The 23,709-nt window shown below is 37.2% G+C and overlaps 1 protein-coding gene and 1 long non-coding RNA gene across 13 annotated transcripts in view; one reads left to right on the plus strand and one right to left on the minus strand.

The window, feature by feature from the left end:
• Positions 1-22,314, plus strand: part of PALS2 (protein associated with LIN7 2, MAGUK p55 family member) — a 58,103-nt gene extending 35,789 nt beyond the window's left edge. For all 12 annotated transcript variants that reach the window (XM_066991844.1, XM_066991840.1, XM_066991838.1 and 9 more), the window contains 9 exons: positions 4,231-4,383; positions 4,897-5,124; positions 6,302-6,433; positions 8,414-8,513; positions 9,104-9,172; positions 9,946-10,107; positions 12,575-12,777; positions 13,167-13,295; positions 15,573-22,314. In XM_066991844.1, coding sequence (XP_066847945.1) covers positions 4,231-4,383; positions 4,897-5,124; positions 6,302-6,433; positions 8,414-8,513; positions 9,104-9,172; positions 9,946-10,107; positions 12,575-12,777; positions 13,167-13,295; positions 15,573-15,749 — 1,353 coding nt within the window. In that variant the 3' untranslated portion in view covers positions 15,750-22,314. The remainder of the gene's footprint in view (positions 1-4,230; positions 4,384-4,896; positions 5,125-6,301; positions 6,434-8,413; positions 8,514-9,103; positions 9,173-9,945; positions 10,108-12,574; positions 12,778-13,166; positions 13,296-15,572) is intronic.
• LOC125183519 (uncharacterized) lies at positions 43-20,355 on the minus strand. Its single transcript, XR_007165664.2, has 4 exons — positions 20,216-20,355; positions 8,392-8,464; positions 4,888-5,052; positions 43-1,916 (listed from the first exon to the last, which is right to left on the minus strand). It is a non-coding gene; the product is annotated as an uncharacterized lncRNA (long non-coding RNA).
• Positions 22,315-23,709: the final 1,395 nt, after the last annotated feature.

Here is a 23,709-nt window from a genome sequence, read left to right on the forward strand (position 1 = left end):
ACACATACAGATCTAAGTTTAATAATTAAACTGACCTGTAGCCAATTTTAATATAGGATTTTACTCTGAATGCATGGTAAAGCACTAGTCATGGGGTTAAACATGAGCATTATTTTAGTCTTGGGTATCACCTCAAGTACATCTTAATTTGTGGTATTGTCTCCATTACAGTAGTCTTGGACAAACATGGAGTTTCTATATGCACACTAGAGATTACTCGAAGGCTTCATCCTTAGCTTTTCCAGGTGGTCTCAGTTCCTGATACAGTCCATTCTGCAGTTGAGTTCAGCTTTTTGCATTCATACTTGTGTAAGATGTACAGTTTGCAAAGTGAATGAACTCGACACTCTTATGCCACGTGATCTGCACTGAGCTTAAATTACAACTCTGTATCCCTTTCACTCTTGCTGTACTTTAACATACATGAAATTTTGACATATACTTGTCAGAAGGAGGTGTTTTTTCATAGCTGCCATTCTGTTATCAGTTTCCATACTGTCTCTTGAAGATTAGGGTTTGTAAATCCTTGGTGGATTCTAGACTTTCCTTTATAAGAACATAAGCAAACCTTTTGTCAAAGTATAAATGTGCTGCTTTTGGCAGACAGGTATAGAGTCATAGAAACATTTTTGGGTGTACAAGTTAAAAAATATGGCTTTTTTTTAAAAAAAAAAAAAGTTTTCAATTTTATGTTATAGGTGCATTTCCATTTAACACAGATAGACATGGGAAATGCTGTCAAGCTGTATTGTGGCCTGCTGGAAATAGGGAACACTTTAACACCTCAACCTTTAATGTAGTAGCTGTTGTGAATGCTGGTAGTTCCTCTGCCTGCTCTGGAGAATATTATATTGGCCTAGCTTGCATTCTTATTTGTCCAAAATGGCATCGTGACTAAGGGATCAAAGACTATGATTTGGAGACTTACTGTTGAATGAACCTTCAAATCAGTCTTTGATCTGAAGCAGATCCCCTTAGTAGAAATTGGGACTGGACAGGGAGAGGATGAGTTTGGAGGAACTGGTAGTTACAATGCAAAAATATTTCAGTCATTCTCCGTGTGTTTGTTTGTTTACATGATCTTCTAATTAGTTTAGTATCAATATCAGACTTACTGTTATGCTCTTTGATTCTCTTTTGGAACCTATTTTAAAAATTCATGTCGTGTTTATTACATGCTCTGAGCAAAGTTGCCTGCTCTTTTCTCTGTACCAGTGGGTGAGTCATGGGTATGTGAGAGAAGTAAGCTATTTCTAGGGCTCCCTACTTCATTTGTTGCAAAACCTGGATGGTACGCAAAGAGTCAGATAGGAAGCTAAAGGAAAAAAAAAGTCTACTTAATGGCTAAGACAGTTAAATGCTGCCTTTGAGAACTAAAGTATCGTTCACTCTGTCAGAATTACTGAGTTCACTTAAAAAGAAGTCTGAATCAGCTTAATCTTGTATTTTTTTATTTTACAAGTTCTTGTTGTGAGACGTTTAGTCTCATTTGCAGAAACAATGAGCAGTTTGGGCTGCTGCATACAGCCATAAAGCAGCTAGCTACTGATTTTGTAAAAATAGATCTGATGTTACTCAGTTTGGAAGCCTAAAATTAGAGTGTACTTTTTGGCCCCTAATTTTGTGCTGCTGTTCCCCATCTGGAGGCAGGCATTAAAACCAATTAAGGGCAAAGTTGCATAATTTCAAGTAAGTGTTTTTATTTAACTGATATCATAGTAATGACCACTCTAGAAGAACTTCTAAGAAAATTTGCAGTCTAGAATGTGGATACAATTCTCTTTTTGAGTCTTGGGGAGCCTCTATGTCTCCTTCTTTAAAGAGGAAATAGAAAAATAACTAATTACTACAGAATTGCTATCCTTTCTGCTTCATTTGTTCCAGGGAGACATATTCCAAATTCTGCAAGAAGGGATCTGTAAGGAAGAAAGAAAAAATTCCATGTGACTTGTAATTACACAAAATGTAATTTGCCTCCTGTCTCCACTTCAGTAAAGACGTACAACAAGCCACCATGAAGAACTTAGCTCTCTTAAAATTTCATGTTTACTACTGTGTAGCTGTTTTAAGGGCTGATTCTATGTTTTCCAAATCAATGGTATTGCTTGTCTCAAATAATTTTACAATTATGGGCAGCAGTTTACAGTCCCTGATAGTCCCCCTGTGACTCAGCCATCATGGAAATAGCAGGAAAAAGATTTTGTGATCAAGAGATGGTTAAGTAGCAGTTGAATGAATTCATGCTCATCCATGAAACTGAGCGAATAAATAGAATCAGAATGCGAATGATGGGATGAGGCTTTTAAGAACTGAAAAGTGTTATGGAGCATGTTATTTTGAAAAGGATGGCACAGACTGTTTGCTTACTACTTTTTTTGGCTGTGAATCAGATTATAATCCATAAATTATATAACTGTTAAGGGCAGCAAGCTGTATAAGTATGCTCATGTGTGAGGCTACACAAGAAAATAAGTAGTTTGTGGCCAGGAGTTTCGGGAACAATTTTTTACTAGCGTGTGACCAAAAGAGAAAACTGAAAGTGTCATATAGGTACATCTACTTGTTTTGTCTGTGTTAATGTGTCAAAAAACATAGTTGATACTAGTTGGCTTCATTTTAGAAACGTAGAAAGATCCAAAAATTATGCTTGAAAACATTGGCAAATGAAGATCTGTGTTTTCTGGATTGCATGTGTCTTGTATGATGAAGAATTAGAAATTGCTACCATCTGACAGCTGCTTGATTTAAATAAATTATTGTTTTTCCTATTTCATTTGATTTGGTTTATGTCCACAGTATCAGAGCAGCCACAATAAGCAGCTGTCTTTACAGTCTTAAAGGCAGGGGCAGAATCCGTGAATTAGTAGCTCCTTCTAATCTCAAGTTGAAATATCAGTAGGGTCATTACGTGGTAGGCAGTTTAAAATGACTGTTCAGAAATGACACTTGGAGGTTTGCATGTTGAGCTTAGCACTACGCTAACACGGTTGCACAACTGTTAGGTTAGAGGTAACTTACAGAAGGATGGAGCAGACTGTGCAGCAAAATTGTTAAACTCATAGGCCTGTACACCTACTCCATTTTTTAGTACTGTTTCGTGCTTTCTTTTGGCATGAGCATGTCACCATAGGCCCTGTGACGTCCTGTTCTCTGTGACTTCTCTTTACCTATTTATTTGACACCAGTCAGTAATTGAACATGACCATACCTCTTCAGGTCAGTGTTTGAAACAAAGCTGTCTATGTTATTTGAGGTAAGATAGGCCTAATAGACATCTCTCCTACTTGCTTGTTTTCTTCTTCCTCTCTCTGTCAGAGAGACTGTGTGTCACAGACCCTTTATCTTGAGCTATGATATGTGGTGGCTGAAGGCTGTCCCTTTTCCTCCTTAAGACAGAAAGTCTCTGCTCTCTAATTCACAAGTTTTATCTTGTTCTACCTGTGCATATTGCCTTACAGATCTTTTCTTTAAATCTTAAAGTTCCTTTTTTACCAGAAAATCAAGTCTAAATTTCATTGTCTGCCAAAGATGATTATATTTATTTGGATCTCCTCCTTTTGGTCTGTACTTACATATGTGCACTGATAAAAACACCATTAACTGTAAGTATAAAGTCTGAACTCTTGTTTTCCAAATGTGAATTCTGTCAACTTGGATTCATTTGGTGCTAGAATTCTGCCTTGGTTTTATGCAAGCAGAAAGCACTCATTCTGCAGATTGCTAGAAATCCTTACATATCTGTAATTATCTTTAATTTAGAGTTACTTCCAAATTACTGTGGAGGAAAACTTTATTACATTACATACACGTATCTAATGATGAGTTATCTTCATCTTTTTGCAGTGGGCTGTTTGTTTACTTTAAAGCGTTTGCTTGGATACTGTTTCATTAGGTGAAACACTGTTGTAGGTACTCCTCTTTCCATCTTCTTCCCTGAAGTTCACTGGAATATTCCTCCCAAATTCACTACATTTCTCTTATGCTTTCTTAAGAAGAAGCACTTAGATTTACAAAAAGAGAGCAGATTTGCCAAGCTAGTAGGGTTAGCAGGCCATGTGAGTTACTTACATTTCATACAAACGTGAAAATTGATTTTTGCTGTATTCCTTATGAAATAATAGTTTCAAGATTTGATCTCAAAGGGTAGTTTCAGTGGTTTTCCAGCACGAAACCCTTTTACAAATGGTTATTCCATGTTTTTTAAAAAAGGTTTTTTCTTTTCCCTTGCAGTCACTCTTGGAAGCACATGATATTGTGGCTTCAAAATGTTACGATTCCCCTCCTTCTAGCCCAGAAGTCAATAATTCTTCAGTGAACAACCAAATTGTTCCAGTAGATGCTATTCGTATTCTTGGAATTCACAAAAGAGCAGGAGAACCACTGGTAAGTGACTGAAGATGTCTTTAATTTAAAATGTGAGTGAAAGCATTTGCGTGTGCCTTATATCTTGCATTAAGTTTTAATTCTTACCCTTATTATGTTGTGTAATTTAATGGGTGATTGGATGGGTATTAAGAGGTTGAAACAGGAAGGTATTTGTGTGTTCTCTCAAGGAAGTTATGGCTTAGTGAACAGGCAGTCGTTAGGTAGAATTACTTGCTAGCATAACTCACTAACACAACATCTGTTTGGTCTTGATACAAAATGTCAGGACTGCGTGCAATCAAGAACAATACAGTCATTGTTCAGTCATATGAAAACCTTGTCTGAAAGCACTTTTGTGTCACTTGATACTTACTTGTGTATTAGAAACTCTTACATCATAGTAACTATTATTGTCTGTTTTCGCTGGGGGAGATAGGAGTATCCCAGAGCTATGTAATTTTGCTTGAGATGAAGGTAAAATGAAATTGAAATTCAAACAATGGTAAACTAGGTGTCACGTACCTCTTTCAGGGTGTTACGTTTAGAGTTGAGAACAATGATCTGGTAATAGCACGAATTCTCCATGGCGGAATGATAGATCGACAAGGTCTTCTGCATGTAGGTGACATTATTAAAGAGGTGAATGGCCATGAAGTTGGAAACAATCCAAAAGAACTGCAGGAACTGCTGAAAAATATCAGTGGCAGTGTCACTCTGAAGATTCTCCCCAGCTACAGAGACACTGTTATTCCTCAACAGGTCAGTAGCATGTTTCTAACAATTCTGTCAAAAGAACTTCTATTTGGTATTTTCTGAATAAGTTTATTTTAAAATTTGTATTAGATACACTTTGTTTATTTTGTGCATTTAATGCTAGCAGAAGGGCTAAATACCTGTATTTGCCTTTAAGTACACATTGGAAATGGGATTATTCAGCATATTGAGGTGACACCCCACATCAGTCTGCTTAAAAAATTGTTAGTATCTAAGATTGTTAAGTGTCTGTATGCTTCCAAGCATGTTTCTGTGACATCCAGTGACCTCCAAGAACCTATGCACAATCACACTAAACTGCGCTGAAGTGTGTGTATTTATAACATGACCAATGTCCAGGTAATGTTTCGTGGAATTCAGAAACACACTGAATTCAACAGATGAGCTTGAATTCAGTGACTTTAGGAAGGAACTTGGATGGTGGCTATTACTTATTCTTTTGTTGTTGCTGTAGACTGTCAGTTTCTCCACGGCAGAAGTAATTTGTTGCTCTAAATTGGTGCATTTGAAACATCTTGTGGGACTCCTTCAGACAGTGGGTCTTAATGCCCATGATTATAATAGACTATGCTTACACTGCGCAAACGCTATCTGCTGTGCTGTATTTGAGGCAGGTGTGCTGCTTCCTTTGCTCTCCTGGCTGACAGAAAAAAGTCAAAGATGCTTTCAATCCACTGATGCAACTCACTGTTCCTTCCCCTGCATCAAATTTGAGTCTTAAGCAGTCACATATCTTGTTTCTTTTCAAACATTGAGTTCATGGCAAAATTAATTCTTAGGATTCTACAAACCTTGAGGACAGTGCTCACACCTTGAGTAATGTATATATTTTTAAGTAACTTAAAGTCAGAATGCTAAAGTTGGACAAACTGAAGTGCAAACATGAATACACTGCCCAAATTGAGCAGTTGGCTTTTTATTTTTGTCATGAAGCACTTTCAACCAAGGTTTGTATTGCAGATTATTTCTCCTTTCTCAGCTGGTGTACTTTGCCAGTTTTTTTTTTGCTTTTTCCTATAGCTTGCATTTTACTTGTAAAATGAAAATCTGATCATGTCAAAAATGTTATGCTGTAGATAAAGACACTATTTAGCTTTGACAGGTAAATTAGTAAGAATGTATTTTGTAACATGTAAGTATTGTAAATTTTTCCACATTTCAGGTTTTTGTGAAGTGTCATTTTGATTATAATCCATATAATGACAACCTCATCCCATGCAAAGAAGCAGGTTTGAAATTTTCTAAAGGAGAAATTCTTCAGATCGTAAACCGTGAAGATCCAAATTGGTGGCAGGTTGGTAAATAAATAAGTTTAAAAGAAAAAAAAAAAAGAGCTTCACTAATTGCCTTAATAACAAACTCTTTAAATATAAACTCTTTAAATAATGAATTACTTCTTTTTAATAGTAGATACAAGAACAAATATTTAGTGTAACCCAATTTCAAGCTATTAGTATCTTAAGTCAAAATATTAACAATCATATATAAATTGTACGTAACACTGTGTTTTTGCTGTTACTACTATTTATATGCCTTTGTTCATGTGTCATAAGATACTCCAAAATCAGTTATAAGTGGATAATTTCTAGCATAAAGTCTTAGGTTGACTATGTAAATTGTGGTAAGCCCTCCCTGGCAGTGACTGGGGAAGAAGTGGACCTGTTCCTGTGAGCTCAGAGTTGAGGGAGGAGAGGGAAATTAACCCTGTGGATCTGAAGAGGGGTAAGAATATTTATTTTGGAGAAAATGTACCTTTTATTTTCACAGTGGTGGTCACTGTCGGTAAGCTATAACATGTTATAATCTAAGTGTTTGTCGCTGTTTCAAATATTAACAGTTAAGATTGTATTTCTGCATTCAGTCCTTCAGTAGAAGCCTAATCGGATGCTTATGTTGTCTTTATTTTTTCAACACACTGTACACACAGCTGAACATGATCAGTGCCCTTGAAAATACAAGTGAACCTTTAAGACACTTTTCTCAGCCAAGACACTCAACTTTGCAAGTGGCAGTGGCAAGCTAGGCTTAAGATTTTAGCATTACTAATTTCCCTTTCCACCCCTAAATTTCAAACCCTTTGCTAGATAACAAGCAATAGAAAGCCAAATGTCACTTGAGTGCAATACATATACATCTCATTAAGAGCGACAAAAATTTGTGAATATACATCAACAACTGTTGCTGAATTCTGTTGCTTGTCAGTGATGGTAATAACAGGAAAAAAAAAGAATAAAAAATGTGAGGATGAGCAGAAAAATTATTACTGCCAAGTTAATTTGTTTCAGAAGTACAACACTAAAACTCTAGAGTAGTTTGACATTTAGCTTACATGCTGTCTTCTATACTATTTTTCAAATTTCTTCAGCTTGCCACTTATGGGAATCCAGGAGAAATAAATTAAAAGTGCTCATAAACGCCCTCGATGAATGGCAAAAATTAAATGCATCACGCCAATGTAATGTGTTGCAGGTAATACTGTGCAGATAATGCTGCTGGGGAATAAGTTAGTTTTTCCTTGGGCATTCTAGAAATGCTAGAGTGCCCAAGAAGTTACTGGGAATTCACTAACTGTGAAAAATCGTTAAGTCACTAATAAGTAGAAGGGTACAACTTGAAAAGCAAACAGCAAGTGACAAGGCTGACTGGTTACGGAGAAGAAAAGTGTAACATTCTATAGTGGTGTGTTTGTGTGCATTAAGCTTGCTGAGAATTGGGCCTGCCCTGAACTGGGTTTACAGAGAATCTTAGCCAAACTTCTGTTACCAAGAATACTGAAGAACAGTGATTTAAATATGTAGCTAAGTAGTGCAAAAGGCATGAGTAGATGTGTGTTCATGGCATTCCCAGTATATAAAATGACAGTTAATAAGCTGCACTGGAACGTGTTCGGAGTAGGTCAAGAATACAAAATAAGTGTACTGTGTCCTACAAAGTCTTGAGTTTTATCACTTCAGAGCTAGAGCTATTGAATTCTACGTAGGATTTTTATTCCAAAAGTTTATGGCTAGCTAATGCAGGCTAGCAGGCTAAAAGCAGACTAATAGAATGGGAAAACTTGTATCTTATTTGTTTCCTGAGTTTTAATACTTCAGTGACAAGCCACTGTTACTATAAGACAGATCTTTAACATCCAGGTCTGACTTTGACTTTGTGTGTTGCAGTAATAAATGTATCAGTACTCACCATTGAGAAACTGGCAGTGTGAAAGTCAGTCATCAACATGACATGAGAAAAATGCTTCTCACAAGTTACCTTTGATTTTATTCTTTTCCAGGCTAGTCATGTCAAAGAAGGAGGAAGTGCGGGGCTTATTCCTAGCCAGTTCCTGGAAGAGAAGAGAAAAGCTTTTGTTAGGAGGGACTGGGACAACTCAGGTGAGATTTAAGGAATTTCAGGAATACATTTTGCTCTGACTCCATTTGTTATGGTTTTCTTACATTCACAGATAGCAGAAAACTGCTGTATGAGAATACGTAAAATAATGCTAAATGCTGTTTATTACGTATGTATGGTTTGGGCTTTGACTAAAGGACAAAGTCTAGAGTATATGTGTTAGTCTTTGTAGATACATAAATCAGTTTTACCACCTGCTGATGAAAAGCTAAATGAGGTGGGAAAGCCATAAGAATTAGCACTTTTTTCCAGATACGTTTTTATAGTATATAATGGAAGTTAATAAACTCAGTGTTTTTGAAGTATTTTTCTAGTGTTTTTTAGAAAATTTCCCTGGAAAACTACTTTTTTCCTCTGTTCCATTCTTACTACACTGTGTAATGTGTATGAAAATAGCTGTAACCTCCTTCCCTAGAATATATGTAGGCTTAAAAAAGAAAGGTAATTTCTTGAAAGTAGTCCTTGTAAGCATAGTTAATCTAAACGTGCACAAGTTCATGTAAATCAGAAATGTAAATGTTCAGAAAAAAACATTTAACAAAAATGAGTTTGTCTCAATTCGTATTTCTAGGGCCTTTCTGTGGAACAATAAGCAGCAAAAAAAAGAAAAAGATGATGTACCTCACTACAAGAAATGCAGGTATCTCTTAATATTGCATATGAATTGAAGTTCTCTGTGCTTCTAAACTTGCAGATAGCCTGGTGTATCCAAAGCTGAAAGATTTGCAGTAAAATATTCGATTATACATTCAATAAGTCAGGTAGGTTTTTGGTTTAAAAGCAGTTGTAACCAGTGAAGGTATAATGGTGCTAAATACAGGTTTCAGTAGGTAGAAATCAGAGAAAAACTTTTAGAAAAGAGAAAAAAAATAAAGCTTTGTTGGCAGCAGGCTGGGGGAAGCGATCCTTCCCCACTGCTCAGCACAGGGGAGGCTGCACCTGGCGACCTGTGTCCAGTTCTGGGCTGCCCAGGTCAAGAGAGAATGCTCGGAATGGTTGTTAAATCTCCCTCCTTGGAAAGGCAGACCCCACTCAAAAGCCATCTGGACGTGGTAGGTGGCTACAAGTGGTCCTGCTTGAGCAGGGGCATTGGACGAGGTGACCTCCAGAGGTCCCTTCCAACCTCAACCATTCTGAGACTCCCTGGCAGCTCGTGAATTGTTAATCGCAATTTTCCCATTCTGGTCCCATTAGAAATTTCTCCTTGGAAGTAAAGGCAATAACCTGACCTTATGTTTTCCATGAATAAGTTCTATCTCCATACCAATTTAAAGCAAGAAAGCTTATATCAGACTTAAAGCCCTTTGACTACTATTTATATTCACAAATGATCTGTTCAGATATAGCAGAATTCCTTATTGTTTTTTTATTAAAGTTCTGACTACTAACTTTTTTGTATGCTTCTCAATGTAGAATTTGATCGTCATGAAATCCAGATCTATGAGGAAGTAGCCAAAATGCCTCCTTTTCAGAGGAAAACACTGGTCTTAATTGGCGCCCAAGGAGTGGGGCGAAGAAGCTTGAAGAACAGGTTTATAGTACTGAATCCTACTAGGTTTGGAACTACGGTGCCATGTAAGTTGTCAGCACTCCTACTGTAATGTCATGTGTTAAGTTTCTTATTATATGGAAAATACCTAAAGCTTATGCCATTGATTCATGGTAGAAGTAATTTTCTCAGTGTATAAAAATTACAGGGAGTGGGGAAACAAAAGGACAAAACATTCTTCATCTTATCATACAACTGGACTTTCATATGACTACAGTGAAAATATTTGCAACTCCCAATTAACCATTACTGAGGCTGCAGAAAACCAGTTTTTGTGTGTGCATCTGCCAGCCGTTAAGTATCTGCCCATCTGCTAGGTTCACGCAGTGTCAGTCACCACCCCACACACTTGAGGGGATTTTGGAAGTTGCTAGTAGTCTGTAATCGACAGCCAGTGGAGTTTCTCAGGTCTGCTGTTTAGTTTTCCATCTGTAGAAGCACCCTAGGCATTATAAATTGTTACTTTAGTATTGGAAATTTAGGGAAAGGAAACAAGTAAGCTTCCAATAAAACAGAAGCATTTGTGATCTTTAATGTCTGTATGATAATCTGAAGTTTTTTCTATCTAGACCCAAGCCCATCATCTTTTTTTCTATCAACTTCAGAAAAAGAACCTTCTCACTTAACTGAAATATTCGGTTGTTTTCTTGCCTTCATTCCAGTCACATAGTTGCTTTTGCTCACTTAAAAGATCTTGTTTTTTTTCTAAACTGTCCCTCTTCTGTTTGACCTCTGACCAGACAACCCTAGCTACATTACTGTTCTCCTTCTGCCATGTCCCCTTCAGAATTTCAAAAACAATCTGTTCCCTTCTGTTTGTTTCCCTTCCTAATTTGCTGAATTTCTAAACATTAAAACTGGCCAGTTGCACTAAGAGCTGATATATGTGACTAATAACAAGGTTGATTTTGCAGTGTTATTTCTTTAAAGAAAACCTTCCCTTGGGAATCCCATTATTTTTATTACCAAACAAGCAAGAAACTTTGTTATTTTTTAAACTTTTTGTTCCCATTTAAAAAGCCCTTAGAATCACTGATTTCTCTAAAATGCTGTAGCTACAAATCAGTAATGTAACACGATGTTAAAATGCTTGTACGTAGAGCTTTTGAATGCCCTTTAAAGTCATGAAGTCATATGTATTAACTTTCCCAACTCAGCCATCTGACAATCTCATCATACACGTTATGAAGCGCATAGTTCGTTGTATATGGCATCTCTTTACATTATACTGAGATTTTAAGTAGGTTAATCAGTAATTTTAATTGGCCTCAGTTTCTTTGATTAGGAAAACTTCTGGTTATTCACAAAAGATGTTTTCTTACATGCGTTTGTTGGAAAATGCCTGAGATAGCTGCATGTGTGGCCTTGGTGTTGAGTTCTGATCCAGCAAATGTTGCTGTGTTTTTTTCTGCAGTGTGCATAGCTGAACTGTCAGGTCATCTGGCTGTCAGCTGTTATAGCTTATGCTCTAAAATTTATTTCAAACTGATCTTTTTTTTTTTTAATGTATTATATTAATCATTATACTTCCAGTCAATCTGTAGCATCTTGTCTAAGATTAGGTGTTCTAGTAATACTTTCATTACTAACAGTTTCAGAAGATCGTTGCTTTTGGGACTTGAGTTTTCTATAATAATGAAGTTGATAGGAATCCCTGGAGAGGGGGGAATGTTTCCTACTTGTATCACAGTATTGCCAAAGGGATCCGCATTCTAAAGTGAAATCTAATTAAATGCAGATAGTTGGCAGGTAATACAGTGATAGGGCAGCAAAGTAGGTAATAATCTGATACATTATTTTATAATTTAATTTTCACTTTCTTACTTAAATAATATCTGTGCTGCACACTGCATGCCAACATCCAAGCTAGCTGCTAATGTTATATTTAAGTGTGGGCTTCCATTTCTCTGCAATGAATTTTCTTCACTTTAAAGGATAGATTATCCTGGAAAGTAGCATCAGCTGGCCACCACTGTTTCTTGCTACTGTGGCTGGGCTTCTTCTCGTATTTGAGCTAACTTTTCTTTATAGCTAGTTCAGGTAATTCTGCTCTGAAGAGTGAATGAAGGATGTGATGGTGTTTTTGGGGGGAGGAGGATATTGAAAGGTACTCGGTTGATTTTTCAGAAGTAAATTTGGCTTTTGAGAGTTAAAGTTCCATTTGATTTCAAAGTCACCTAAAGAATTATTTTCAGTGAATAATTAAAAAAATGGCATGAATGAGTATTGTATATGGTCTGAAGGAGTAATGCAAAGGAAATAAAGAATTGGGGATAAACAACATACAGGAAAGAATATAAATAAAGAGAATGAGAAAGGCTGTGCTCAGTTCTGGAATGTAAACTAGAATAATTGATGAATCTGTATATGGAACAATTATAATTAGATATTATTCCATATTATAATTTCCCTGATTTAATAGCAGTCCAGTCTTTTGCATGTATTCCAAGTACAAAAAGATAATTCAGCTTATATTTTATATTTTTTGTTTAGTTACTTCACGAAAGCCAAGGGATGATGAAAAGGATGGGCAAGCATACAGATTTGTGTCACGAGCTGAAATGGAGATGGATATTAAAGCTGGCAGATACCTAGAGCATGGAGAATATGAAGGAAATCTTTATGGCACTAAAATTGATTCTATCCTTGAAGTTGTTCAGACAGGAAGGACCTGCATCTTGGATGTGAATCCACAGGTATATCATTTATGTGACACTCAAAAAGTAGGAGTACAATGGAGAAGAGGTATGCCTTTAAATCTGAAGGCTTCTTAGCTGGTTGAAATATTGCATTGCCAACTGGATTTCTGCATTTATGGCACTTAGTTGGAATAAGTTAGAAAGGTTGGGGAAAAAAACTTAGGTTCTGCATGGAAATGGGAGCCTTGCAGAGCAGCAGATCTTTTTAGCCAAGGAAAAAAATGTTGAGCATTTCAAAAGGCAATGCAGGAGTTTCTGAAATAGAAGTAAGAATCTTCACCTATCATGTATTTCTACTCATTGTAGCAGACTAGTTTTGCAGTGCCCCTTAGGTAATGGGGACTTGTGATTTGTTCTCATACTTTTTTCTTTTTCATTGCTTCTAGGCCCTGAAAATACTGAGGACTTCAGAATTCATGCCCTATGTAGTGTTTATTGCTGCTCCGGAGCTGGAGACTTTGCGTGCTATGCATAAGGCTGTGGTAGATGCTGGAATTACAACCAAACTTCTCACTGTAAGCAGATTGTTTTATATTTAGTTTGTTTTGAGCAGGATGTTTAGACTTTTTTTAACTTTCATTTTAGATGGACTTCTTTTTCCTGAAATTAAAGTCTTCAAGAAAAGTTAGGCAAGATTTTTGCTGATTACTTAAGAAGTTAATCAAATACTATGTAAAAGGCAGATTGCTTCTTTCTTAAAAATAGACCTCTTACAGATAAGTGTTGATTACAAGAATTACTTGTAATGTATTCTTTGGGAAGTGCTACCTTTGATTATTTGCAGCAAATTTTAGATACTTGACGGTAGGAGTTATTCTTTTATATAAGTGTCTTTCCTTCACTTCCCCATCTCTCCCCCCAAAAAGTTTTGTTCAGGTTCTTCTTACAGTATAGGTGTGCTTTAAAAATGGACTCTGTAAGCTTCAGGAAAGATACTGCAGACTGTCTTAAAAGGCAAAAAACAAAACAACAAAGCAAAACAACAAAAACAACCCAACTTGAATTCGACTAGGCTTCATTTCCACTGCTGCAGCAGCACATGCTGCACTGAAAATGGCTGGGAGCTGCCAGAAAAAGAAGTGTTGAATAGCTTTTCCTTCCCTGAAGTTCCTTGGATTTGTCATGTAAAGTGACGTGGCACATTTTATTCATTAGATCCTGTCTCCTTTTCTGAGACACGCAGAAGCAAGTGAGACCTGTGTCCTTCAACACAGCAAATTATAAGTGTTCTGTATGGACATGGACTTTCCCAGCTGCAGGACCAAATTGGAAAAAAAAAAAAGCCAGATTGAACAGTGAACAAAATCATTCTCTGTGCACAGCAGTACATCTTTCCTATCCGAGAAAAGCCACGGCATGCTGACAACTCACAACTGTAGTGCTATAGCTTAGATAGTAGCGGTATCTTGTATGATGCTGTTGGGGCATTCAGAGCAATAAAATGGGCAGTGAATCAATTTACACTGATTTTTTTTTTCAAACCTGTGAGATTCCTTTCTGCTAACCACAGAAGAGACTGTCCAGTCCCAGTTTTGGTCTCTGGTTGTTAGAGATTCCAGTACCTCTGGGGGTGCTTTGTGTTTTCTCCCTCCCCCAAACAAACACTAACTTCTGCCTTGCATATACAGGAAGGCAAGATTAAAACTGTCCAGACAAGTATAAGAATAATTTCCTGCACTTCCTAATATATGATTCCCTAAGGGACATCCTTTTATGTATCTGTACAGATTCTACATCAAATCTGTGGACATGTATATAGAGCATAACTTCTCATTTCTTCTTCTTGTATTTCCTGAACAAATGAAAAAGCAATGTACATTTAAATTATTGCATATGTCCTGCTGTCTAGAGGGCCTGTCTACATTATTTGTAGCTTCCTAGGCCACAGCAAAAAATTCTGAGGCTTCTGATGGTATGTTTGTTTGCTTTCCTCCTTCGTTTACTGTGAAGGAAAGGCTATTTGCAAAGTTTTAATTTTGACTTTTGTATTTACAACTGTATTGGGACTTCAAAACATTCAGATGAATATTAGCAGGGTAACAAATCTCATAACTGCTTACAGAAAATTGTTTTTGTGTGAAAGTGGAGAGGAGTCTTCTAAGAACGCAGGACTAATGAAACATGAAAAAATGCTGATTGGCAGCCCTTCATGGCAGCTTCATAGTGTAGGAATAGAAATTTCCTGCACACTTTGCAGCTCATGTCAGAAATAAAGTAATGTAGCACTTCAGGAATGAGGAAATGATGTGTGAGCAAGAAGGCTGAAATGTAGTCTCTAAAACTAATAGGGTATTCCAGAGGATCTTTCTAGAAATGCATCTTCCATTGTCTTTCATTTAATGGTAATATTATTTCTTGGGCTTTTTGGTGCTTTTTTTTAGGGGGGTAGGAGGCATAAATATATTAACATAACTGATTGACATAATTATTCCTAAAGCATTAATTTTATTCTGATTGAATTGTCAGTTGCACACACAAGATGATGAGCTGCCTGTTGCGTATACAGGCCCCAGTTCATGTGTTTTTATTGGCTTTCTTAAAAATCACAAAATTTGCAACACTTGGTTGCCATAATTAACGTTGTTAACACTGTACAACATTTTCAGCCCAGTCACTGCATTTTAACTTGAGTTTTGTGTGGATTTGCTATAAATGAGACCTTTTCTTATTTTTTCAATATGTACAATATAGAGCTTTAAACAGTCAGTTGTACTATGTCATGAAGTGGTACTTAATTTATAAGGATTTGCCAAGTCTTGTGCTCTAAGTAATTTCTAAAATGCCTTCAACAGGACACTGATTTGAAAAAAACAGTTGATGAAAGTGCCCGGATCCAGCGAGCGTACAACCACTATTTTGATCTGACCATTGTAAATGACAACCTAGACAAAGCCTTTGAGAAGCTACAGACTGCTATAGAGAAACTGAGGCTGGAACCACAGTGGGTCCCAATTAGCTGGGTATATTGAGCTTGCTGAAGATGAGCATAAGTAACAAATAAAATCAACTGCAGCAAGTAAACTAATGTGACAAGATGTTGTGTAGATACCAACGATAACCTGCGGCACCTGTGCGTTTTTACTCTGTGTATATTCAAAAGTACACTATTCTGACTTTTTATAAAAAGAAAAATGTTGAAGGGAAAGTGTACTTAAATATGTAATTTATTTTAATTTTTCTAACTTTTTACAGATAACCTTTCTATTCATATCACATGAAGGAAATGCGTTTAAGCATTTTATATGTTTTGATTTAGTACCTTTGCCTTTTTCATCTAAGAAACTTTCAGTCATTCACTTTAACATTTACATCTTGGTCTTACATTTTCACTGTGATTAAAAAGAGGATACTTGAAACAATTTTTGTAAAACTTGTTAATGTCAGTGTTTAACTGGTCAAAAGTCTGTAGCTTTTATTAGGAAAGAACACTAATTTCTTTTCTTTTTGTTTTTTTTTTTTCCTTAAAAATTAATAATTTAATGGGAGCAGAATTCTAACTACTAAAAGCAACAACCAACACCCAGCTCCATTGCTCCAGCTTCTTTCTGCTTAATGTTGATGCATTCTTGATGTTTCACAAATTCCTGATGTCTCTTGATTTAGACAACTGTACTGTTCTGTAGGTTCCCTTATATGTGTCTCTTAAAATAACATAAAGCAATACCTTGCAAGCTTGGTTAGTTCTTGGGAGCTAACCTGTTAGCCTGTTATGGTTGAAGTACCTACGTTAGAAAGCTTGTATGCAAGGTATTTCAGTACGATGGTGAAGTAGCCTAGAGAGAACCTGATAACGTGGAGCCTTGTAGAGTGAAGCTTAATGTTTAGCACTGTTTTTTCACACTTGTGAAAACACATTGCTTAAAAAAAAAAAAGGAAAAAAAACCACAGTATTTTCTTTTCTTAGGACATTGTTTGATATTTATATAGTGATCTGTGGCTTGATTTCCTGTGATATTTAGCTGAGTTCTCTATTATCTTTTGGAATATTTGTGTGATAAACTGTTGTATTTTTGAGCGTGATATAATGGAATTTCTGTGCTTTTTGTTGCATTGTGTTTTTAATTGATTTTTTCATCCAATAGCTTGTGAATTGGAAGCTTACTGCTAAAAAGCAATGTTGTTTATACTGTTTTTGTTTTACAATATTTTCGTTTAGGTTTAGTGACAATTCTCCCCTTAGTAGGCTCATTGGTGCAATTCATATTAGCTGCAAGTTCATTCATCAAAACCTACGCTAATGTAAATTTCTGCTTGACAAGAACAAAATGAAAATATAGCTTGCCACTAAGACTAGCTCTTTTTGTGCTCACATTTTATATTACCATCTTAGCTGTTGTATATAGTAACATACACCATCAATTATCAGGTTAGGTGTCTAAACACAAGTCATTGCTCTTCCACCTGGTGACAGGCACCTGGCTTCTGAATTCTTTTTCAACACCAAAGCGTGACACAGAATGCTGTTAAAAAGGCAGCGTCCTCAGAACTGTTTCTGAAGGAAAAGAAGCTTCTACACTGTAAATCAGTGGTGTTTCTGGGGCTCTTAAATACTTCTTTGTGCACAAGGGAAACTGTTGATATGTGGTATAGGAAACGTGTAAATCTAGAACAAAACAGAAAATCAAAAACACCCCACCTGTATACTATGGATGATATTTAAAAAGCCTATCAAGTTGGTTGTTTGGTGAGCGGGGAGGGTGGGGAGCAATGTGAGATCCCAGTGTATTTGGAAAATATGAGTCAAAAAATGTGTGTGAGCACAGGTCATCGGTGTGGCTGTTAACACTGAGATTTCAGTCTTTTAGAGGGAATCTGAAATTTTCTAAGGAAAATTTGTACCGCTACTTTGCTTTATTGTTACAGTTTTCAGGATGCGTTTGCTCTGGTTTTAAGTTTGGCAGAGCTTTTAAGCGTGGCAGCAGCACAAGACCTTTATTTGCCTTTCCCAGGAGACATGTTCTGTGATCCTGTCACTCAGAGGCTGCTTTGAGAAATGGATCAAATGTTTTATGTAGCAGCAAAGATAGCAGAGCCATTGCTTGACTATTTTGATGACTTACTCTTGGCACTACAAGCTGAAATTGACTGAACTGTGTTTGTATACTGTGTAATAGAAGACCTACATATGCTGTAAATAAGATGTGCTAACTGGACAGATACGATGCCTTTTCGTTGTAAGTTAGAAAATGCTCTATTTGTGATGCCAAAAGTGGGCTGAGCTCACTCTTCCTCAAATAATGGAATGAGAAGATTCTTCAGTTCCGACACTGTTGTTGTTTCTACTGCAAATATCACTTTTTCATCTGTTTTTTTCATACTTTTAGCCAAATGAATCACATGAAACATGGGCACCAAGGTTTAGTAAGGAAAACCGTGCTCCTTCTCTTTCCATCTCAGAGATCACACTGTCAGAAGAGCCTACCTAGCAAGCAATCTCCAAATAGCCATGCATTTGCTAAAGGCTGAAACTTCAGCTTGTGCTTAAGCTCCACATAGCGTTTTAAAATCTACCACATTTAAGTTAGCACAGCAGAGCCTAGCGGCTGACCCTGTGCTGTTAATGTTGATGCTAATGAGAAGTACAATTCTGAAGCAGTAAGAGATGGGTTGCTTAGGTTGCATTCAAGGATCATTATCAAAGTGACTGCAGGTTTTAATGGGATGGTTACATGCAAGTGTTAAAAAAAAACAAAAACCAAAACACACATTCCTTGCATCTGTTTGTTAAATTATGCAAATTGAGAGTCCAGATTGGCAGGTTTATAACATTTTGGATTTTTTTTTAAAGCAAAATCAGATTTTCATCAGATATTCTGTTAATTTGTCACTACCTGGTAGGATTACTAGAATAACAGTTACTTTTAGTAAAACAAAACAATACATTCTTGGAGGGTCTTAGAACAAAGGTGCCATTGCAGTTATATACACAGTGGTGATAGACTCTACCTGTTCTTTAAAGCAGATCAGAAGATAGATAGGCACCTGCACATTGTGCAGTTAGGGGAAAGATGCTTCGAAAGGCTAGGTTTGAGCAAGTGAAAACTTTTCATATAACAGCTGTGTGAAGTATTCCTGGGGGATTTCAAATAACGAGGATTTCATGTATCTCATTCTGTACGAAACATTCATTTTCCAGATACAGGAAAAGTTTTTACATTGACTGTTAATAACAATAGGTGTGTCTGAGCAAGGTGAAGATGCTGCTAAATGTTTAAGATATGTGGTATGTATCACAAGATAATTATTTAAGTAGTTTAGAAAAGTGAATTATCAAATAGTTGTCTGTGTATATGTATGTATGTGGATGGTAAAACAAAAAATGCTCATGTCTGCTACCACATTACTATCTACCATGACTTAATCCAGAAATGTACCTGCATGTGAGACTTTAGAACTGGTACACTTCTCTACCTGGTTTATTGCGTTTACTAATGTATATTTTTCTAAATATACAGATATTTCAATCTAAAAATTCTATATTTATCTGTAATTTCTATGTTTTAAACAGTGCATGAGGTGCTGTAAAATTCTGTACATATAGAGAGACTTATAAAAGAAACACTGTAGTTGCCCTGTGTATGAAAAGTTATACATAAAAGTACAGTCAGTACGCCAAGACCCCTAAGTTATTTCCTTAAACGCACCAAAAATTCCTGTAAGTATACACCAACTTCAACTTTAATGTAAATACTCTGGTGTATGTATACCCAAGTGATTGATTACCTTGCTGTCTCTTAAGTTACACTGGCAGGCCTACTTGAGGTTCCACATCATGTGCAAGCTGTAGGCAATTAAGTTCAGTTTGACAATATGTCACCTTGCATGGACTTACTTACCAACGGCTTTACAAATGATCTGCAGATATACAATGAGGGTAAAATCACATACTGACCCAGGCACGGGAAATAAATTTACACCCAGTGCAGTATTCTTCATTTGTGCACAGTCCTCAGGTCAGTGCAGCTCTGTGCACTTGGTCATACAAAAAAAAGCTTTCTGGAGCAAGACAGCAGATCATCTCTTCAGTCTGGAATTTGTGTTTACATAAGCTGTCACATCTTTTACAGGCTCAAAGCGGAACAATTTTATTTTGCTGATCCTCTGTTCTAATTCATTGCATCTTCTAAAATCACACCTAAGTGGTTTGCTGTATGAGTTGCCTGCAGCTCAGTGTTAAGGAAGTTGTCTGTGGTTGGTTTGTTGGTTTTTAAAGGGCGATTCAGATAATAAATAGGAAATTTTTTTTCTATTTTAAACACAAAAAATTCCTAGCTAGGGACCCTTTGGAGCCAAGTTTGCCTCTCTGCTCTGCTTAAGTAAGGACCAGTACAGAGTGACCAAGTAGAGCACAACTCCAGAAATTGGGAGATCTGGGTTATTGCTGTTTTTACACAAACTGCTACTGTGAACAAGAACAAATTCAAACTTCCTTTACCTTTTCCTTGGTTTTCCATCCAGTCTTCATCTATCGTCTTCATTCTGATTGAAGGCTGAGGCAGATGCCACTTCTCAAAGCATCTATAGTGCCTACTGCGATAGCTTCCCAGCCGCTCGTTGTGCCTGCAGGTACAGCTTTAAGACCAGGTACAGGTGGAAGTCTGTCACATCTATCATGCAAACGGATAAGGATTATTTACTTCATGCGGGGCTTCTTGCCTCAGCCAAGTTCTGATGCATTAAAGCACTGTGTCGTTATTGCCAAACTTAATGATACTACTTCTGCAACAGTGTTAGAGATCAATTTATCCGTGTTTAGGTAGTGGTTAGTTGATGTGAGGACTTCTAGTCTGCTAGACCTCTTGCCTTAAATCTCTCTCTAGCTGTCAGTAATCTCGGGATTTCTTTAGTTAAGGTACTTTTATTTGCTTTCTCTGGCAGACTGTCATTACTGAAGGGGGTGAAATGAAGTCCTGCCCCCCCTTCCCCAAACAACACCCAACCCCACCCTTCAGTCTTCACATTTTAAAGAACCTTACTGATGTGAATTGTTTGGGATTCCCAACTTGTCTCATAGAGGTAACAGTGTTCAATAGAGACACCGGTATTTAAGAATGGTGTAACTTAGTGCTTGCAGTCCCAACACTAAAGAAATGATCCTAATACATTAAAAACACTTGTAACGAGTATTAAGAGGCAGCTTTGGCTTCCAAATACATTCAAAGTGCACTCACACAGACATGTAGAGCTATGTAGATAGATAAATTAGTCTTAGGGTTAATATACTGCAAAAAATTCAAAACAGTGTCTGCTAACTTACTTGAACTCTTCATTTTGGACCACAGTGGGATACTATTCCACAAACTGTCACTTGTTGAACTGCTGACTTCTTACTTCATTTACTGGCACTGAAGCTGGAATTGACCTGCACAGACTTACAAACAAAAATTCCAGCTTGGTAAAGGCTGTTAAGCAGTTTCACATCCAAACTTCTTTTTTTTCCCTTTAAGGAGAGTTTCAGTAATATTTATATTTTATAGGATACATTGCATTTAAAGTAATGTGAATTTTGTTTTCAATATTTTTAACCCTTTCTCCTGCTAGTTAGGTATAGATTTTCTTTTGCTGCTAGTGCAGTGGTTGGATGTGGAATATGACCAAGCTGCAAGGCTAAAATGGTTAAAGTAGTCTTGGAGACACTTTCTCCCACTTACGCTTTTCCTTTTGATGTCATCAACTGCACACTAATGCTTGTCCATGCAAGTCTGGCTGTCTTCACAGCTGATCCAAGTCATCGCTTCGTAAGTAGCTAACATTTACCTAGAATACAGTAAAATCTCTTCCAAAAACCCAAATAAATTCTCAGTTATTTGGTATCTTATACATTACATACTATAGAGCAAAACTAATGATAGTGCTTTGCGCAGTTCTGGGAGTGGCAGCAAAATTGTCAGCTGTCAAAATTGGGCTTTTTTTTCTTTTTTTTGACTGATTTTTGTTGGTTTAGGTCTTGTACACAATTATATAGGGAGAGAACTGCTGAAAAGGATTTCTTCCCCTCTAAAAATGCATGTTGAGCTTTCCCTCCCCGAGTCCTGCATTATACATTACCTGTTTGTAACACTTGAGTATTCTGATAGAAGGGGGAACCTCCTCCTTAGGTTTTAAAATACAAGAAAGTTTGCCTCCCTCTCACCCCAAACTGGGCTAAGAACTATAAAGTCTTGTTTAAGTAAGTGTATTGCTTTAAATGTGTACTGAAAGTCTGTCACTGTGCATTTCTTTACCTTGCTTGTTCTCACAAGGGTTTTTCTTTTCCTATTGGAAGCTTTGCATGCTGTTTTTTTTTCCTTCTACAGAATACTAAACTGGATTTGACACTTGTAAAACTTCAAGAACTGCTCTCCTGTAAAAAATACATTTTATTAGAATACATTTTATTAGCTGAAAACATCATACAAAAGAAAATTTAACTATTTCTAATGTGAAGCTGAAGATGATTTAGTACCTAATTGTTTGAATACAATGCTATAGAGCAGGCCTGGATGGGACTTGTTAGTATTCTGACTTGACGTTAATAAAGTCAGCTAATATGTAGGACATTTTTAAATTGTAACTTGTTTTTTAAAACCCCCATTGTCTGTTTCACAGCTAATATTTTCACAATAAACACAGCCAAGCATAAAAATATTAATGTAAAAATTGTGAAATTCTGTTAATTCCCAACGAAATATTTTTGTATATAATAAAGATTTAATATTGAAAAACTGCAATTCTCTGATTTTTTTTGGTCATACAGTGAATTCTAGCTAAGTGAAGATGCTCTCAGGAGGCAATCTGAGCACATCTGCCTTTTATCTTAGCCTAATCCTTCACTGCTGCAAACCGGTTCCACATCAAGTATTTCCTGCTACACTACTGTTAGGGTGCTAGTACAAAATCCTCCACTGACCAGCTCACCTGCAAAGGTTGGTCTTTGCACTGGGGGTGGGAAAGGCTAAATTCCGTACACTTGTAAGAAATTCTCTTGTTCTTTAAAACACGACAAAGATCTTGACTTTGCACTTACTGTGCTTAGGGTTGTCTCCTGATACGGCAGGCCGAGGAAGGAAAACTAAAAAGCTTTTTCATTTTTCTGTACTGTGTCTTTTGCTCTGAAATTGTGAAACTTCCTGCCCAGAAGGGGGCTGTCTGAAAGCCCTTGAAATCGCATGTCTCAGCACAGACTTCAAACACACCACTGCAGCTGCCACAAAGACAACAAACGGACCCTGGAGCCCACGTGGCAGATCTGCTTCAAGGTGCCAGCCTGGGGTCTGCTCCTGTCTGAGGTGGGTGTAAGCACCTAGCTCTGTACTCAAACGCTCCTTGCCTGGCTCTTCTAGCACTACAGATTTTGCTCCTGGATGCACCATTGTGCAGCCTCAGCCGCAGCAGTGAGGTGTTCCACGCGCAGTGCCAGGAAGGGCCTTCAGTTTAGAAATAAAACTTTTTCTTCTTTTTTGGCTTTTGAACGCACCAGCACCCCTTCCCCATTCAATGTGGAGTCCCTTGGGCCTCTCCAGCTATCCTACAAACGCCCTTGCTGAAGTTGGGTTCCTTCCTTACTGTCTAAGTACTCCAGCATTACAGGACTCCTCCGTCTCTGTAATTAACAAGCGCACAAAAGCCCAAGCGACTCAGGCCTGTTGAGTGCTGGTTACCGAAACAAGGCTGAGCCTGCAGGCTGCTGGAGGCAGCGTGTGCTTTAAAAAGCAACCACTGACCTCAGCTTCCCTCGTGCTGATCTGATTCCGAATCACAAAGGTGAAGCTTCTTCCCCCTTCCTCTTGCAGAAGGCAAAATTGTATCAAAGGGAAGCAAGGCTTCAGGGAGGGTGGGCTGGGAGTGAAACGAAGCCTTTCATGAGGCAAGCGCCAGCCTGCTCTGGAGGACCCTAGTGCCCTTTTACCACCTCTGTTTTCTAGGGAAACCCCACCTAACCTCGAGGAA

This window comes from Anser cygnoides, chromosome 2 (genome assembly GCF_040182565.1).
Source record: "Anser cygnoides isolate HZ-2024a breed goose chromosome 2, Taihu_goose_T2T_genome, whole genome shotgun sequence".
NCBI lineage: Eukaryota > Metazoa > Chordata > Aves > Anseriformes > Anatidae > Anser > Anser cygnoides.